Raw genomic sequence first — 18,879 nt, forward strand, 5'->3', positions numbered from 1 at the left:
TTGATGAGCTGGAAGGTCAGGAGCTCTGGCTGCAGAAGTCTGCCATAACAGGTGAAAGCAGCACCATGGGGACTGTTGGCGAACCTTTGAAGTGTCCCGTCTGCCAAGATTTTTTCACAGAACCCGTGACCCTCCAATGTGGACATGACTTCTGCCTCACCTGTATCCGAGCCGTTTGGGAAACAGATGAGTCCACTGAGGGTCCTTTCTTCTGTCCAGAGTGTCAGATAATCCTCCCACCTGATCTCACTCTGGACATAAACACAAGCCTTCAGGAAAAAGTCAAGGATTTCACCGCAAACCAGCAAGCTGAGACCGATTCTACAGCAGAATCCTCTCCAATTATCCACTGTGACCACTGCATAGAGAAGCCGTGTGTGGCCATCCGGACCTGCTTGACCTGTGACGCCTCGCTGTGCCAGGCCCACGCCCAGCTGCACCAGCAGAGGTCTGCCCTGAGGGAGCACACGTTGGTGGACGTGACCAAGGATCCGCTGTCGCTGAAGTGCAGGGAGCACCGGGATGAGCTCAAGCTCTTCTGCATGGAGGAGAAAATCCCTGTGTGCTGTTTGTGTGTCCTGGTTGGAGTCCACAAGCACCACAAGGCATCTCAACTTCATGACGCCAGTGCAGACTTTAGGGTAACATTTTTATTTTGTTTTTCTGACATATTCTGTTCTGCCACAAACTAAATAATGACTCCTGTAATTGTTGTTCACTACATCTATTTAAAATGTATTTTCTGATTGGTGAGTGGAAACTAATGGTATGAGTGCATATGAGGCGATTAGATTGTAGCGGGTTAGTCCATAGAATGCCACCTACTGTCCAATCAGCGCAACTTTACAATAATTTGCTAGTCCTGGAGTATGACGCCCTTTAGGTAAAATAAATGATGGTGTCAATTAAAAACTAAAGATTAACATAAATGCAATATTTAAAACAATTCAGTGATGTGAAAATATCAAATCTCAACGTTTGACCATTTTCTAACTGTATTGTTTTAGAAAATAGTTCCACAGTAGTAACTTAGTTAGTGTCAGTTACTCAAGTTTTGTTGTCAAAAATTATTTTTTTGACAGCAAACATACATGGTACAGATAGGGTTTATTTTATATTGCTAAACTGCAGCAAGGTTTGCATGGTGGTGCAGTCAGCCGTGTTGTGAAGCAATGAGATCCTGGGTTCAAATCCCAGTTTGGGAGTTTACATGCAGATAGAACCAAGGCTTGATCTGAATACTTTGACTTAGTATAAGTCAAATTAGTATTAATTTGTTTTGCGCACACACACACACACACACACACACACACACACACACACACATATACATATACATATATATATAGGTCTAAGTGCATGTCATCCACCTAAGAGCACATATGAAAATGTTTTTAAATTGTACATGAGAGCAGAAAAATTAAGTTCACATTTTGTCTATGCCCAATGAAAAGTAAAACATCCTGAATGTGGTTATGCTAATTCATGCGTGATTCAGTTTCATGTCTGTCTTCAGAGTATGTTGGTGGCTAATATGAACGAATTACTGAAGAGGAGAGGTGAAGCAGAGCATGCCATAAAGGACTTGGAGTCACTTTACACACAAACTGTGGTACAGCCATTATGAGCTTATAATACACTCCTTTTTTCTCTTGCAGGCAGCCTTGCGTTTATGACATTTTAATTATCTTCCAGAAATCTGCTGCGGATTTCAGAGAGAAAATCTCAGACAAGTACAGCAGAATCCGTGTGGTTTTAGACGCAGATGAGCGTCTAATGATGCAGATTATAGATGCAGAGGAGGCGTACATGACGGACTGGCTGGAGGCCCAGAGGGGCATCATGGAAACTCAGATTAAAGAGATAGACAGATTAAGAGCCTCCAATAAAGCTCTCCTCCAGGAAACAAATGACCTGCAGTTCCTTCAGGTGAGTAAATAATATTTAAGTATGTTACAATGATCATTAAATCACAATGGATTAAATCTGCTATGAATCAGATACCACTGGATCTGCAGTTACAGCCCATAATCTAATGCCACCTCCTTCGAGCGTGTACAGTTTGCCTCTATTTACATGGACAAGCCAAATGTCTAGCAGGGAAAAACTTCAGGGTAAACAAAGATGGAGTAACTTGGCCACAATGACATGAACTGTGTTTGAAGGAGTCAAATCAGTTCTTTCCAAATAAGAACACTGTAAGCATTGGCAAGCATGATGGTGGCAACAGCATAGTGAGGGATCATTTTAAAGCACTGCCTTCAAATTCCTCAACTTCACGTTAATTTGATGGCTAGATAGTTCAAACATGGGCACATGTGAGAGTTTTGATTGGACAATGATCCTAAAGAGACATTAAGAACAAATAAAGTTGGTTAAATTTGAGAATTGATGATTTGAAGTAGCATCTGTGCCAGAAATCCAATTGATTCAACCAAATTCTTCCTTTCTTGATAAAGAATGTACATTTCTGACAGAAACTGTGGATTTTCAGCATATGGACTAGTGATTAGTCATGAATTCACATTTGTTTTTCTTGTGTGTGAATTTTCAGTTCTGCACGTACTTGCTTTGTTTTCCATCCCCAAAAGTAACATTTCTTAATGTTGTCTTGAAGTTGAGCTAAAACTGATGGCCTGTTCATTTTTAACAGCAAATCAGATCACAGAATCTTTGGTGAGTATATTTTTACACATTATGTTTTGGTGTATTTAGCCTTTCTTTTGTGTTGTTACTAATTGTCTTTGATATATTTAGTTGGTTTTTTTCTTCACAGCGATCCATTGGATTTTCCTCCACTGCAGGCCGTAAACAGGGATCTTTGCGACCATGAAAAGCTGAAAACCATTGAGAGGCTCGTTGATGATCTCTCACTAGCTCTGTCGCAACACTTTCCACGAATGTGGTCATGTTAGTGATTAATTCAGGATTTCATAAGCAACTGATCATCATCTGCATAAATGTGGTGCTGACTGTCACTTTTTTCTATTATTATTATTGCAGACCTAAGTTCACCGGCTTTAGATCCAAAAACAGCCCATCCGAAACTGGAAATATCTCCGGATAAAAAACAAGTTTACTGGAGACGTCATCCTGTTGGGGACAGACCAAACCCTCAGCCTTATGACTCCCAGTACAGTGTTCTCACTCAGGAGAGCTTCACAAATGGCCAGCATTACTGGGAGGTGATTGTCCAGGGCAAACCCTTCTGGATGATTGGTGTCACCGCAGGTTTGGTCACTAAGAAAACCAGTCCGGCTCAGAGTTCCTCCAGCCTGGGTGTGAACAGCACATCCTGGTGCATCTACCATGGAGATGGACAGTACCTGGCTTGCCACGACACACAAGAAAAGCAACTGCCGGTAGCAAAGAGAGTCAGGAAGCTGGGCATACTGGCTAATATCCAGAAGGGGGAGCTGTCATTCTACGATGCGGATGCAATGACTCTGCTTCATGCTTTCTGTGTGCAGTGCACAGAGCCTCTTTACCCCATGTTCAACCCATGCATCGATATGAATGGAGTCAACAGGCAGCCGCTCACTTTGTTCTGGATTAAGGATCCCTGGAATTGGGAAGAGGATGAAAAATGAATTATATTTTCTGTTTATTTCATTTGAATAATGTGGTGAAAATGTCAAGTCAAATAATTACTTGCAAATCTGTACAATGACAGATATTTGCATGGCTTAAACAATAATCGCTCAATCTATTTAAGTATTAGGAGGTAGATGATAGACAATATTTTCCTTCAGTGTTTATATATTATCAATATATTCCGACTTTAATTCTATAGTTGTGCAACATTTAATAAAGTAAATACACATGGAGAACTTACTGTGGAATATTTTCTTTAAAGGTTCAACATCAAAAGTTGTATTTTACTTTGCCTTGACAATGTATTCACACCGCTGGACATTTCTACATTTTGTCACATTATAACCCCAAAAAACATTTGTGTATTTTATTCAGATTGTATATGATGGACCAACATAGAGTAAGGCATAATTGTGAAATGGAAGGCAAATTACAGATGGTTTTCAAAAAAGTTTGCATCATTGTTTTGTTGTGTCACCATTCGAAACAGCTACAGGTTCAAATATGTCACATCTACAGGTTTAAATCTTTACCAGGTCTTATTTGCAGACTAGTTCAAACTCAGTCAGCAGAAGGAAGACATACGCCAAAGGTCATTGGGCCTGGACTCGAACTGTTGAGGACTGAGGTCTCCATACATGGGTCACGCACTACCCCCAAGTGTCAACTCTTGAAAGTCTCAATTATATTTATGTCTGAACTTTAACAAGGCCATGGTAAACACATAGATGTTCTGTACTATAGCTCTGCTGCATATTTAGGGTTGCTGTCCTGCAGCATGGTGAACTTACGAGTCAGTCTGAAGTCTATTGCAGCTGCTAACAGGTTTTCATTCAGGATAGTCCAGTATTTAGGGTCCATCCATCATTTCATAAACTTTATATATCAATATTATACGTAGGAATAGTGTTGCAAAACACTTTTGTAACATCTATTCCACTATTGAAGGTTTCCACCTCTTATGTGCTTATCATGTTGTTGTGCATTGCAAAAAGTACATGAATCATGTGTAAACGTCTGGCCTGTTCATTTTGTAATAGCCCACTTGGTTCATCAGCCCACAGCAGACAACAGCCTTCAGTGTCAGAAGTCCGTGGCTTTTTTTGCCTCTACAGCAAACAGTGCAGCAAGAGAGATCAAATAACATCAACTGTGAACTTTGCTGCATTGAGTTTCCACAAACACTGATGTTAGCAATTATTTGTATAACATCTTGTTTTCTCTTGAGCAAAATTGATGAACAATTAGTCAGATTACACAGGCTGTTGTCAAGTTTATAGGTTAGAAAAAGCATTTCAGCCCAGTTCAGAGATGAATGCGTTTAGATCCAGCTGCCCAGATCAGCATGAAGATTTTTAAAGATGTGTAAAAAGCCTTAAAATAAACCCATCTTTCTTTCAGTGCAAAAGTTCTTTCTCTGTTCTCTAGCAGTGAACTTTGAAGATTTTTTTCTTAACTTACCCAGAGTGCATTGTGACAAAGTAAACATGTCCTCATCCTATCTTGTTCATCTCAGTTCCAGTTGTGCAAAACTTTTCAGTTATTGCCCTGAAAAAGAGAATAGGTGACCCAACTTAAATAAATTGCTTCAATTAGTGACAAGTCATTGAAATAAGTTTTTCCACATTAAATTATTAAGTTGTCAAAATAACTTCACATAAATGTAGTAAGTTGGATAAATTGATTTTAATTAATTCAAATTGGAACGACATTCATTTTTTTACTGTATGAGAATTACGAAATCACTATATTTTTGTAGCCAAAGACTGACAGAAATCTTCCTAATTTGCATAGCATGTTTTCTTGTCTTTTCCATTTTGAAGAGTAGATTACATCCTATTTTACCTGAGAAAATTAGAAAATCAGTTAATTAATAATCAATTATTCTTATCTGTTGATGTAAGAATTGCATTTTTAAAATGCATTAGTTGCTTTAATTTTATAGCGATCAATAAGAGTGCCAAAATCCAAAAGGAGAAATTCCTTTGTGTGAGAATTTATTTTATTCCTTTGTTTCAAAATTTTATAAAATTGATGCAGAAATTAAAATGAAGAAAATTTATTTATTTATTCTTATGCATTTTACTCAACTTTCAGATGTACAGTGGGTTGCTGTAACATTAATTCATAATTAATTCAAACTACAGTATTTTCCGGACTATAAACCACTACTTTTTTCCTATGCTTCGAACCATGCGGCTTATAGTCCAGTGCGACTTATATGTGGATTTTTCTTCAACCACCAGGGGGCTCTTTAACAGGAAGTGAATCATTGGAAGTCAAAATTGTAAATAAAAGAAGAAAGCGCCCATTAAAACGAAATTAGATTTTAATAGGGATTTGAAATTTGAGAATGTTGTTGATCAGTTAAATAGCATTGAGGAGAAAAAGAAGATTTTTTTTGTTGTTGTTGTTTTTTTAATAATACTGGGATAATTATGAGAATTTGAGGTATATATATTAGGATCCAGTAGTGCAACAATAATTTAAATAATGGATGCAATCTGCCGTTGAAATCTATAGAAGCAGAAGAAGAAGCAGAAAGCGCCAATTTTCATTTAGCACATGCTAGTAGCAGACAGTAAGGAGATTTTTCTCTTCAAACTCATACACCCTCATAATCAGTTCAGTTAAATCTAAACTTGGCAACTTTTTCTTTTTCAACCATAATAAATGTGATATTCAATTGACCTGTTATGACTCAAATTTTGGGTGTCAACCCCCCTCTGCTGCGTGCTGCCGTTGTGGAAAACCTGAAGTGGCAGGATATCTGCGGTTTATAGTCCGGTGCGGTTTATACGTGTATGTTAACTGGTTTTTAAAACAAAAAAAACTGGGGGTGCGGCTTATAGTCCGGTGCGGCTTATAGTCCGGAAAATATGGTAACGTAGACCTTAATTCTTACAGCAACACGCACCACTCTTACTGGAATATATCTTGTCTCTCCCATTTCAAGCTTGGCTAAAGTAAAGGAGCCTGATTGCATTTACATCCTAAGGAGACAGGAAGTCTAACTAAACAAAAGTTTATAGCTATTCTGATCAACTTAAACAGGTTAAATTATATTTAAACTGGAGAATAAATGTGCTAAAATATCCCCCACCCCTAAAAAGTTCTCCAAGGACGGCAACATACAAATGATAGAAAATATTATGCTTATGCATATTCTTTGACAGCCTTTGTAGTTTCAAATACAACATAAATTTAAAGGAATTCAAAGATCTTCTCCATTTGTGCACTAAAGTATATTCCCTTTACAAGCTCTTTTTAGTGGGCTTGTTCTATTGGTTGATGCATTTAAACAATTTAAACAAGTTAAAAAAAATTTATTTGACTTGTCAATCACAGATTAATTGGTGCATCAGTTAATTTTACCTTAAATTTGCTAAAATGACAAGACATGAAACAGAAACAAAAGTTAGACATTGTATCCCTGAAGGAACACAGTGGAGCACACTTTTATTGAGGTTTTTTTCAAATTATTTTTCACATTCGCCTGTGAGAAAATTACAAAATATATTGAGAAAATTTTAGGGTTTTTTTGGGGGGAGGCTTCATCAGAGTTCAATCAGGTGCAGGGCAGTTATGAAACAACACAAAAAAAAACTTCAATCACATCTCAATTCTCAGCCAAACACGCTGGTATGTTCATAACTAATATCCTTGGGTTGTTTAAGCAGGTCCTCGAGTCTTTGAATTGATCCAGTCAAGGAAGTTAGAGACTCTTGAATAGACTCCTGGTTTGTTTTTCTTTCCACACTGATCTCCCCAGCTCACCACACCATAAACAACACTGGTGTTATTCTGCTTGCACGTCAGTGGTCCTCCAGAATCCCCCTGAAACAACAGATGAATGGAAAATTAGAGTAGAATAGAGAACAAAAGTGGCAGGTGGATGCGAAGTACACAGACACACCTAAACGTTCAAACTAAATTTAAAACTAAAGCATAAAGCTGACTAACCTGGCAGGAATCAACGCCTCCTTGCAAGTAGCCGGCGCAGAACATGCCATTATTTAGGACGTTCCCGTAAATAGTGGGCTCAGAGCACTTTGTCTGGCTGATCAGCAGAACATTAGCCTCTAGCAGGTGATTTGATCCATAATTCGCTGCAGATGTGATTTTGAACAATTAGGACAAAACAGAACAAAATGTAAGTTGTAGTAAACAGAGTGAACCAAATTATGAGGAAAGGTTGCACACATACAGTCCTCTGTGGCCCCCCATCCAGAAATGGTGCATTCAGTCCCATCAGAGATTTGGCCACTGGGCAGACAAGCTGTCTTCACAAACTGGGTCTCATTTGCGCAAACTCCATTTGTCCCCCGGAGCCTTAACAAAGCTTCGAAAATACAAATCAGATTAATGTCACACGAAAATTGGAATGTTTTCACAAGGTACCTGAAAATGTAAGACCAGAAAAGTCTCAGATCAGTTTAGAAAATGAATATGAGTCTTACTGGTCAGCAAAAATCACTGTCAGGGTTTATTTTGATTCATTCAAAGGACAAATATCATTTTGGAGACATAAAACCTAAGAGTTTGAGTGTGACAAGTCTAAACACAATTGGAGGATAAAAATGGCTTTTTATGGAAGAAATACAGTGCAGTTTTACCTATGTCATTGTAAACAGCTTCAGAAGTCTCCCTGTAGTTCTCGTGGACAATTGCATTCTCAACTTGAATGACTTGAGCTGAAGGATCATGTATGTCCAGTGACAGGGTACCCATCACCACCTGCATGTCCTTGTTTTGTTCACTGTGAAAAACAAAACACCCAGTAAACAAAAGAGCTGAATGAAAGTCACAATCTAAATTCTTCAGATTTGGAGGGTTGTTTTCTTACATGCAGTGTCCAGCTGTCAGAACCCAGCAGCTCTTGATCAGAACTCCTCCACAGACGTGGCTGTATTTCATGTTGGAGTTCTTTGGTTTCTGTTGCAGAGAAACCTGCCAGGGTATTGCTCCGGGACTGACTTTCAGACCCCCAAAGATTCGAGTTAAGGTCTTTTTTGGTTGAGCCACTCCGCAAGTTTCGAACTGTTTCGGTGCAGGAGATGGAGATGGCACAACGGGGGGGCCTATCGGTTCCTTGGTGGTCTTTGCTGCTTCAGTGGTAGTCGGTGGCGGCTGAACTGTAGGAGGCTTGGGACCACTAGTAGGGGTCTGGGGGCCACTAGTAGGGGCCTGGGGGCCACTAGTAGGGGTCTGGGGGCCACCAGTAGGAGGTTCGGGTCTGCCTGAAAATGCAAACAAATAGCTTATTGTTTGTTGATCTGATCATCAGAGTCAGAAACCTACTAGGAGCTTTGTGGTGGACCTGTTGGTTTAGGACATTTATTCACATCGCAGTAGTCCCAAAACAATCTTAGTCCTCTTCTGAAAAAACACCAGGGCCTTGGTTCTCCATCTGGGTTTCTGCAACATTAAAAAAAGCTAAGTAATGTACCATAAATCCATAATATTGACTGTAGTAGTTGTAATACAGTTCAGTCCTGTTTTTGCTCCGACCTGCAGAAGTTATGAGGGCCAAGGCCGTCATCATTCTCAAACGAGTTGAAGGGATCAGCTGCGTTTTCCAAGATGAAGTGGGAGTTCCAGTAGAGGCAGTCAAAGCCATCATCTGTCTCGCTCACATTCCCACGGTAAGACTCGCCATCATCCACATAGCAGTCATTTGGACCTAAAAACAAGCCCAGTATTTTAATAAGTAGAAAACTCACATAGTGTGAATGTGTCACGTTTTCCATCCCTTTTCTTTTTCCTTTGTTCCCTCTGTTTTTCCTTTTTCCAAAGTTTTATTTGACAGACCATAAACAAACAAAGAAACGAAAAACAGTGTGCACTTGCTGTGAGCCCCTCATGAGTCAATAACTTATAGAAACATATTAAGCTTAGACTGCAAGTATTTTTTGATCTGTTTTACTTAGCAAGATACTGAAGTGCGGTTGCATGAAGAGGGTTTGTGAACATTGGTTTTCACACAGATTCTTAACTTGTATCAGGTCTGATCATATGTTTTGGGTCATTGTTCTGCTGGAAGAACAGTCTCAAGTCTTTAGCTACATTCAACAGGTTTTCTTCCAGGACTGTCCTGTTTTTAACTCCATCTACCTTAACGTCAACTTCTGACCTGCTCGAGAAAAACATCCCCACAGCATGATGTTGCTACCACCCTGCTTCACCGTGTGGGTGTTGTGTTCAGGGTAATGGGCAGTATAAAAGAAAAAATCCCTTTTCCTCTACGTTGGGGGTGTCCTATTCATACTTTGTGGTGAATAGCAAACTTTCATGACTTGACTTTATTTTTCTTTACCTCTCTTCCATCAAGACTTATTAGTCTTCCAACAAGACTTTGTACTTTCAAAAGATTAGCCAAAACTAAGGAATGTACTTTTTTTTCTTCTCTTCTAGTGCTAATATTAGCACTACCTAAAGTTTTCCATGCCTTTCTTGTCAGTTTAGGTGGGCAGACATGACTTGGTAGTTTTGACTCCACAGGTCTAGTCCATTTACCAATTATGTGACTTCTGAAGGTAGTTGGCTATATTAGATTTTATTTAGGGACACCAGAGTGATGGGTTTTATTTAAGAAGACATTTTTAAACTGCAGCAATAATGCAATAAAATGTGTCAAAGTATAAGTGCAGTATTTACCAACATGACAGAAGCGTCCACTGAACCCTTCGGGACACTGACAGTCAAAGTCATTCCCTTCCTGGACACACTGGCCACCATTTCTGCACGGGTTGGGCTCACACACAGAATCTTTGCACAAAAGAAGAATCAAATACACACAATAAACGTCTTAGGAATGTAACTAGCTGAAGATGTAGTTTTGCTGTTTGTTCCTTACATCGTTTGCAGTCTGGAGGCTGGAACGGGTATTTGCATTTGCACTCGTAGAAAGGAGCGGTTGAAGTCAGCACACACTCACCCCGACCACAAACACCTCTTCTGCACACTTTCGGGCCTGACAACCATAAGCACAAACAGTAGCTGATGATTTTACAGTCTTAGTTGGACACTGACAGGAACTTCAATAGGAAGAAGATGACAGCTTCATCCAACCTTTCTCGCATCTCCTTCCCCTGAAAGGCCTGGGACAGTCACATTTGTACCCTCTCCTGCCTTTTTGCTTACATACACCGTTGTTAAGACAGGGATTGGGCATACACTCGCCTGGCAAATTAAATGGAAGGAGGTTTTAATCAGGCAAAGAAATACACAACTTTTTAAAGAGTAGGTCTAATCATTATACCATCTAGATCCTGAAGGTCACGAAGCCAGTCCAAAAAAGAGTGATCTTCGTCATCGTCATCAGATGACTCCTTGAAGATGATATCTAAAATATTTTTATTTCAGATTTGGAATACATAATTTCTTTTGTTGATTTTTTCTTTTATTATAGGATCAGTATTTTATGACAAAATGGAGTTCCAACCTTCAATTATATCTTCAAATGTTTGCTTCTTTTTCTCCCGCCCGTGTCCTCTTGGTTTGTCTTTGTGTTTGTCTTTGTGTTTGTCTTTGTGTTTGGGTTTTGACTGGTTTACGAAAAATGACAGTTAGAAATTTGTTAAAGCATTTAATAAATAATTCCACCAAACACAATAATAATTGAAAAATAATAATAATAAAAAATACAGTTGTAATTAAGAGTGCTGCATTTACTACATTGTTTTAAGATAATATATGTTGTAAGTACTTACTTCAGTGGGGATAAAGAGCACAGCTAAGAAGAGGAAAATGAGGAGCAGCTTCAGTTTCATGATGACGGAGCACCAGACGACGTCCAGGAGGTCCAAATGAGACTGTGCAGCTCTGCAGAGAACTCGCACTTTTTCCTACATTTTTACACAAGGACACTAACCTTTGAAACTTTAGTTTAATCTGGCACTCATCCATGATGCTGAGTCAGTTTTATTGATTTAAACTCTACAATAAGAGACCCTACAATGGCATAAAGATGTTTTTACAGCTATTATGAATATTGCATGATTTTTTTAGTGTTATTTGTGACATGTTTGCAGACTTTTTACATTAAAAAGCATCATATTGTAAGAGTGAGCCCTGCACTTCCAACACAAATGCTCAGAGAGCATGTTTGCTAAAACCTCACTGTTTGTTTGCGTGTAGACTTTGAATCACATACACTGAGCACATCAACAAGTGGAGTATTTATACAGCGATGCCATTTCAGGACATGCATATTTCAGCAGGGACGTCTGAATAAATCAGAATATTATTGAAAAGTTCATTTGCTTTAATAAATTAGGGGAAAGACTAAAATTCATGTAATATGTAATGTAGTAAACTTGATGACATAAATTATCTGTATTTGTTTGATCAGTTTTGTATAAAAATAAAAGAAAAATAAAAGAAGAAATAAAAAAGTAACTAAACATTTAAGATTATCACACAAATATAAAAATCAGACAATGATACCCTAATTAAATACATAATGTAGTTTTCAAATTATGTTTTCATTCCTAAAGAGAAAAAAGCTACTAAAACCAAACGTCTGTCGAAACCTGACTGCTCCCCTTTGTGAACTAATAGTTTTGGTTCAGTTTAATTTCCCACAGTCACCATGGTGATTATCTCATCAGTAGAATCAAGAAATCACATAAATGCAACCTGTATGACAACATGAAGTAGACTAAAGATCTTAAAAAACACAGTATCATGGACTCATCTAAAGAAATTCAATGACAGGTGAGAAACAAAGTAATTGACATCTGTCTGTCTGGAAAAGATTGCAAAGTCATTTCTAAGACTTTGGCACTCCAACTAAAGTGAAAGCCCTTATCTTGACCTGTATGGAACAAGCCCGTTTCAAAGTCATTAAAAACTTAGAACCTTTTGGACGGTGTGAGTCGTATTGGTGTAAAACTTTCCACAGTATTTCAGAAAAAGACAATTGAACTTATGGACCTCAATGAATTGCTGCAATCAATCTACCCACGAACTGTGTTCCCTAACAGAGCGTCATGAGGGAAAATGTCTGGTCACAGTTCACGACCTTAGGCTCAAGCACACTTGGGTTGCACAACAGGGTAAGGATCCGAAGCATAGCAGCAGGTTCACCTCAGACAGGCTAAAAAGAAAAGAAGGATTTGGAGAGGCTCAGCCAAAATCTGGACTTAAATCCAATTTAATGCTGGAGCATGACCTCTAAATTAGAGGCTTATGATCAAGAATCCGTCTAGGATTTTAACAAGGATATATTTTTTTACAGTTTTGCAGCTATCAAATAAATTAAATTTTAAAAAATATTTTATTTACTTCCTGTGTCAAACTCGAGGCCTGGAGGCCAAACCCACCCCTTTTTTTTTTCTTTTTTTTTGTGGCCCTTTAAACATAAAAATAATCTTTAAAAGCAGTCACATGCTTAAATATTGTTTTAACAATTAAATAAAGACAGTATTTGTCCATATGCTGCCAAATTACTTCATTGTAAGAAGATGCTGAATGTTGATCAATAAAAATGAACATTGGTCATTGGCGGAGATACTTATATTTGTTCTGTAAGCATAACATTCAAGTCTCCTTTAATGCAATTCCTAATTGTAAAACTGTCTTTGAGCCAAATTAAACTTAATTTCATTCTTTGCTCATTTTATTTGAATGAATGTGATAAAAATCAAAAAGTCAAATCAAAAACAAGAAATTTATTATCCATTTAATTGTCTTACAAGGTAGCAATGAAACCAAACGCAAAACATCAAATAAGTTACGTTTGAACAGGACACATGATTGGTGCTGTTGTGATTGGTGGGCTAAAATGGAAATGGGACCCCAAATCCTATTCTGCTCAGGGTCCCTAAAAAATCTTGTGCCAGCCCTGCATTTTTGTAAGTCATGTTCTTAGTGTGCATTCTTATTCAGCTACAGGTCACTCGTAGGAGACGATGCATTACAGATTACAATAGCACTTGAATTGGCGCCCCTGTGGTTGTGACCACGACACAGGGCCAGGTGGAGGCACTCAGAGAAGGTTCCAGCACAGAATGAGAACAGTGGCGTCATTTTGTCCGCCTCTAGAAATGTCACCAGCCCGCCAGGGAAGCTGCACAAAACACCAATTCGACAGAAATGTTTTGTAAAAGGCAGCTGGTGAGGCACCCCTCCATGCCAGGCCGTGTATTCCCCATCGAAGAACTCCACACACCAGGACACGGCACCCCGACCCAGCCAGCACTCCTCAGATATACCTTTGCGAGGAATGGAGGGATAGGTAACACCAAGCTCCCAGTATGTCTTCCCAGTCACATCGATTTCCCAGTAATGGCGGCCAAAGCTGAAGCCCTGCAGACTGATGACATTGAGGGTGGTGTCGAACCGTCCCGGTTGGTCAGGGAGTTTCTGCCAGGCGTCTGTGTAGGAGACGCTGTCACATTTAGGGGAGATGACCAACTTTGGGTGGGCCGTCTCTGGGTCCAGGTGCACCTCACTGGAATCTGGACACAAATGGGGAAAATTCAGCATAAAATGTTTCCTAAAGAGATAGCGGTGTAAAGAAGGAAGGTGATGTGGGAACTGACAGCTTTTCAGGAGCTTCTTCATTAACGGGGTCTGCGAGCAGACAAGGAGCAGCATGCTATTGGTGAGGCTGAGGATCTGGTTAGCTTTAGCTTCATCGAGGCTCACACTGCTGGGATCTGATTGGTTGAGGACATCCAACACTCTGACGAATGAAAACCATAAAGGAAGTATTACATATTGGCATAATGCCTTGAAAATTCCTGCTGAAGTTTTTTTTTTAGCAGACATTTTCTAATCATGCCACAAGTACAAACTTCAGTTTATTTTATTGGGATTTTATGGTAGGATCAACACAAGGTAATTCATAACTTAAGTAAAAAAATCAGTAGAATGTGTGCGGGTTTTTTTAAATATCTGATTAATCGTCACGATGATCATTACAATAAATGATTACACAAAAAGTAATTGTAAGAAAGGAAAATTAAACAGAGAAGGAGGCAAGAGACCCATGTTAACTGCAATGATCCACCACTCAGCTGGGAGAATCTGTTGACAGGAATCAAGTGGTGTGATCTACAAATCTTCTACCAAAGAGTGGCATTAAGAAAGCCATGAGGTCTGACCAGACAAGGCTGAAATTAAACTTTTTGTCCTACTTGCAAATTTCTATGTGGTTAAAAACGTTCATAACCCTGAACAGACAATCCCCTCTGTAAAACATGGTGGTGGTACCATCATGCTGCAGAGTTTTATTTCCTTCTTGTCAGATTGCTCCTCCTCTTATCTGACTGAGAATGATCTAAATTGGCAAAACAATTTCAAGATGTGCAACAACTACAACTTTAAGTGTTATATATGGTTCCACAAAATATTAGACTCTGAGGGGTGGAAAAAAAATGTACACCACACTTTTCAGATTTTTAAAACCATAAGTTATCATCCTTGCATTTCTCAGTTGTGCACTACTTTGTGTTGGTCGTCACATAAAATCCTCTTATAATTCTCTGAAGAGGAACACTTTGTGAAGAATCACAAAACAGGAGTTGTAATTATCCATACCTGTCTGCTGTCTCTGTGTCGTCCAGTTCAGCATGTAAAACAAACGACTGAGGAATAGTGGAAAATCTAGGTCAGCTGTAGGTTTTTGCTCTTTACATTTAAACTCTCATATGTTTTTTTTTTTTGTTGTTGTTGTTTTTACCATAGAATCAGGCTCTGTGTCACTGTGCTCCAAAACTAAAGAAAGTCTGGCCAAGTCCTGCTCTATTTCCTGGATCAGAGCACAGTTTCTCTCCATCAGTCCATCCAAGGCAGAGACGGCAGCCCTCTCCTCCATCTCAAGGTGGGACAAGGTGAGCCGCAGGTCCTCCTCCAGAACCATCTGGATCTCCTTATATTTCATCGCTACATTCTCTCTTATCGCTGCAGACTTTTTCTAGGTACAGTAGACATTGAAATCAAATAAAATTCTGCTGGTGGGTCATTCGTAGAGAAATTGTTAAACTCTCTACACATATAGAGCCTTTTTCAGAAACCATAGTAAAACTCACAGTGATTTCTGACTGACGGGCTGCCAGTTTCTTCAGTCTGTGTTTCACAGCATCCCTTTGTTTTTTCAAAGACACTAGATGCTTTTCTAATGTCTCCTGTGGGGAAAGATTGCACACTATTTAGCAAGCTTACGTCTGATGATTTGCTCACCGTAAAATATAAACTGCAACTAAGTGGTGGCTGAGTGTGAACATTGTTTAAAGAGAGACTACTTTCTTGCATCACGTCTTAGCACTGTAGCTGTTCTGTAAATCATTTGGCTTGTATGTCTCTACAAGCCTACAAGCCCTACACGGTTTTGGAAAATTTTCTACTATTTTCTTTACAAGCTGTCATATATGTTTTCTTGAGAAATGTCTCTGTATTTGTCCTTTGCCACTTTAATGACAAGTTGCCCGGAGGAGAGGTTCATACCCACAGCATCATGCTGCCACCACCATACTTTATAGTGATGGTGTTAGTCAGGTCCTGAGCAGTGGCTGCTTTTTCTCAATACATAAAGCTTGGAATATAAGCCTAAAAAAGATCTACTTTGCCTTTATCAGACCTGAGACTCTTGTATATCTGTTCTAACAATCTATTACAGATGTTTCTGCAAAATTAAAGCAACAAGAGGATTTATTTCTAACTCATGCTCAGTCAGCTCAATTTACCTCAGGTGAACTCTGCAGGAGGATCTTAAGGATTAGTGGAATTAAGATGCACCTGACCTCAATTTTAAGTACTTAAAAAAAGGGTATACTTTTACCGTTTTTCTTTTTACAAATGTATAAAAAATATCTAAAATATGTTTGTCTTTGCCATTGTGCATTATTTTGTGTGTGTATTTTGAGTTGTGTTGAGTTTCAACAATGAAAACGATATTCAAATCTGTATTTATGGGGTGTAAATACTTTCAGATCAGACTTTATGTATATTCTGTAATAAGACCAGCACTCTATTGATTTGCATCCATATATTGATTTTTATCCACTTTTTTAAAATTATCTTACTCAGTTGCATATTTCTTTGAATTTCTTCAAATGTACAGTCAATTTTAAATGTTGTAAATTTGCCTTTACTATACAGTCTCATTTCTTTTAGTTATGCATCTTCATCTGTGTGAGTCTACATGCTTCCATTTACCTGTCACTTTGCTGCTGATACACGCATGGACAAAAAAAAAGAATATTTCTGTACTTGTGTCAGTCCACTATAGCTTAAACATGTTACTGCCTGAACAGATGTCACATGACTGCTGTACCATTTCTGCACAGATTGACATACACACACCATTTCTACTGTAGACATTGGTGAACATGTCTTTATTCTACAAAGATGGAGTTGAACCCTGCAGAAGAAAGTTGTTGAGAATAGACCAAGATGTGAAATTTTATTCTCAATTTGAGAATAAATAAATCACAATCTACAATTGTCATGGAAATCTTTGTGGTTATTGTGCAGACTTCAAGTTTTGATTAAGTTTTTTATCTCTCTATTTTTAAAACCTTACTGCCCCTGCTGAGATCCCAAGTGCTCATTTCTAGTTTTTTTTTTTTTTCTAACTATTTAGATTCAGTTTGGGTCCTCTGTTGAAGTGAAATGTCACAAACCACAAACAACCTGGGAAGAAACTAAAGTCCAGGCAGAGTTGAGATGTTCACAGCAAAACACACAAAATGATCCAACGGGTCACAAAAAACAAGATCAAACAGGACTAAAGCGGAGAAATGCAGAACAGAAAATCTGGGTAGGAGTTGTAGAAAACTAAACAAATAAATACAAAGGAGATTGTAAGGTATACGTATGGAATTTCAGTTTTAGTTTTTACAGAAGAAAAGGGAAAATATTGCAGAAGGTATCAAACTTCATAGATGGAAATGCAAACTCAAAGGAGGAAACCCCTGATTGATTAAGAAAAAAGAGTTTGGGGACATAGTTTTCTGAGATAAAGTAAGGGAAAACCATAAAAGAGTGCAATTGTGGATGTTTCCCTTCACCACAATGCAGTAAATCTTAGACTGGAGCCTTCTGTAGTGTAATGTTTTCAGCACTCATTGCAAATGTTTTTTGACACAACTATGGACTTGCAAAATTAACATGTACTGCATGAATGGTGGGACTTCAACAGGTCAGCTGAAAGCTGCTGAAGAAGCAGAAGTCAGAGCAGACTGACCATCTGAACCTGCTGATTCATCAAGTTCAGACCTGAAGAATCAGCATCAGTTTCTGAAAGGAATGCAATACTCTGAGTAGTATAACATATCTGTCTTGCTTTTCAATGGTTTGGAATGATAAACTGCTTTTGGTAAATAATCACAGAAGTAATTTGGGGAGGACATCCCCACACCTTTTTTAAAAGGCAGTTTAGGTTCCCTGCTGTTTTTACCATCCAAAAACATTATCACATTGTCAAGCACCAGTATCAAGCTGAAGCCAGTTGCCCTTTAGTTCATATTGTTTTGTAGGGTAAATGGCATCACACTCATTGGCATCCAAGTGTGTCATTACTTAATTTTATAAAAATCTATGCAAGCGCTCTGTCTGCACTAATAAGGATTCACTCATTCCAGGATGCCGAATGCTTGAAACTGAAATAGAAAAACTAACGGCATGAACTACTTTCCACTTGTACAATTAATTTAAGAACTATCTTCCAGCTTAAGGCTCTTAAAGATCATGGAAATGTCATTACCAGATGGTCACTTGAACATTAAATTTAAAAATCCCCGAAAATGTGATGTGATGGTAAAAGTGACATCCTGATTCAGCCGAACACTGTGAATTCATCATCAATATACGCCCCATATTCAAACCGGGAATGAATTCAAAGCAACACAAATACCTCAAGACGTTTTTCTACAACTTGTACTTCATTTACTCATGTTTCCTGCTATACAAGTGGCAACTTAAAGATTATCATTCTTTTGTATGGGAACTTTTCTTATATAAATATTTTAAGTATTGGTTTTATTTAGAATAAAAAAAATCTAAGTAAAGTGAAGTCATAGCCTGTCTTGATTCAACTGAATTATTTTTCAGTTGAGAAAACTTTCAGAAAAATTCCAACGGGCGACAGTGGTGTGAGTATTTTACAGCATTATTACAGTAAAGTTAAATGAAGACTTCTGATGAAGATTTTAGGTTTGTATTTCAGTCCTAGGATCATTTCCCACCCTGTGCTAACATCCACAAAAGTCCACATCAAGTGGGAACAAAATATTAGAAAAGAGGCTGAGGGTAACTTTGGGATGGCAGAGGACCAGT

General features: G+C 38.4%; 3 protein-coding genes across 3 annotated transcripts; 1 reads left to right on the top strand and 2 right to left on the bottom strand.

Moving 5' to 3' along the window:
• The first annotated feature begins 64 nt into the window (after positions 1-64).
• LOC103137689 (E3 ubiquitin/ISG15 ligase TRIM25) lies at positions 65-3,827 on the top strand. The gene is made up of 6 exons (XM_016671215.1): positions 65-641; positions 1,517-1,612; positions 1,696-1,929; positions 2,654-2,676; positions 2,777-2,910; positions 3,004-3,827. Exons 1-6 carry the CDS (start codon positions 66-68, stop codon positions 3,588-3,590), a joined length of 1,650 nt encoding a protein of 549 aa, XP_016526701.1. The 5' UTR covers position 65; the 3' UTR covers positions 3,591-3,827.
• A 3,180-nt stretch (positions 3,828-7,007) lies between these two features.
• LOC103137634 (hyaluronan-binding protein 2) lies at positions 7,008-11,447 on the bottom strand. The gene is given in 13 exon segments (XM_007551454.2): positions 7,008-7,431; positions 7,558-7,703; positions 7,802-7,936; positions 8,211-8,353; positions 8,441-8,834; positions 8,915-9,012; positions 9,106-9,277; positions 10,252-10,362; positions 10,451-10,567; positions 10,666-10,776; positions 10,856-10,939; positions 11,039-11,141; positions 11,307-11,447. Coding segments are annotated over 13 exon segments (1,920 nt in total). The 3' UTR covers positions 7,008-7,266.
• A 1,813-nt stretch (positions 11,448-13,260) lies between these two features.
• LOC103137690 (probable E3 ubiquitin-protein ligase TRIML1) lies at positions 13,261-18,779 on the bottom strand. Its single transcript, XM_007551535.2, has 5 exons — positions 15,633-18,779; positions 15,284-15,517; positions 15,142-15,188; positions 14,142-14,284; positions 13,261-14,057 (listed from the first exon to the last, which is right to left on the bottom strand). Exons 2-5 carry the CDS (start codon positions 15,482-15,484, stop codon positions 13,486-13,488), a joined length of 963 nt encoding a protein of 320 aa, XP_007551597.1. The 5' UTR covers positions 15,485-15,517; positions 15,633-18,779; the 3' UTR covers positions 13,261-13,485.
• Positions 18,780-18,879: the final 100 nt, after the last annotated feature.

This window comes from Poecilia formosa, unplaced genomic scaffold (assembly GCF_000485575.1).
Source record: "Poecilia formosa unplaced genomic scaffold, Poecilia_formosa-5.1.2 Scaffold42, whole genome shotgun sequence".
Classification (NCBI taxonomy): domain Eukaryota; kingdom Metazoa; phylum Chordata; class Actinopteri; order Cyprinodontiformes; family Poeciliidae; genus Poecilia; species Poecilia formosa.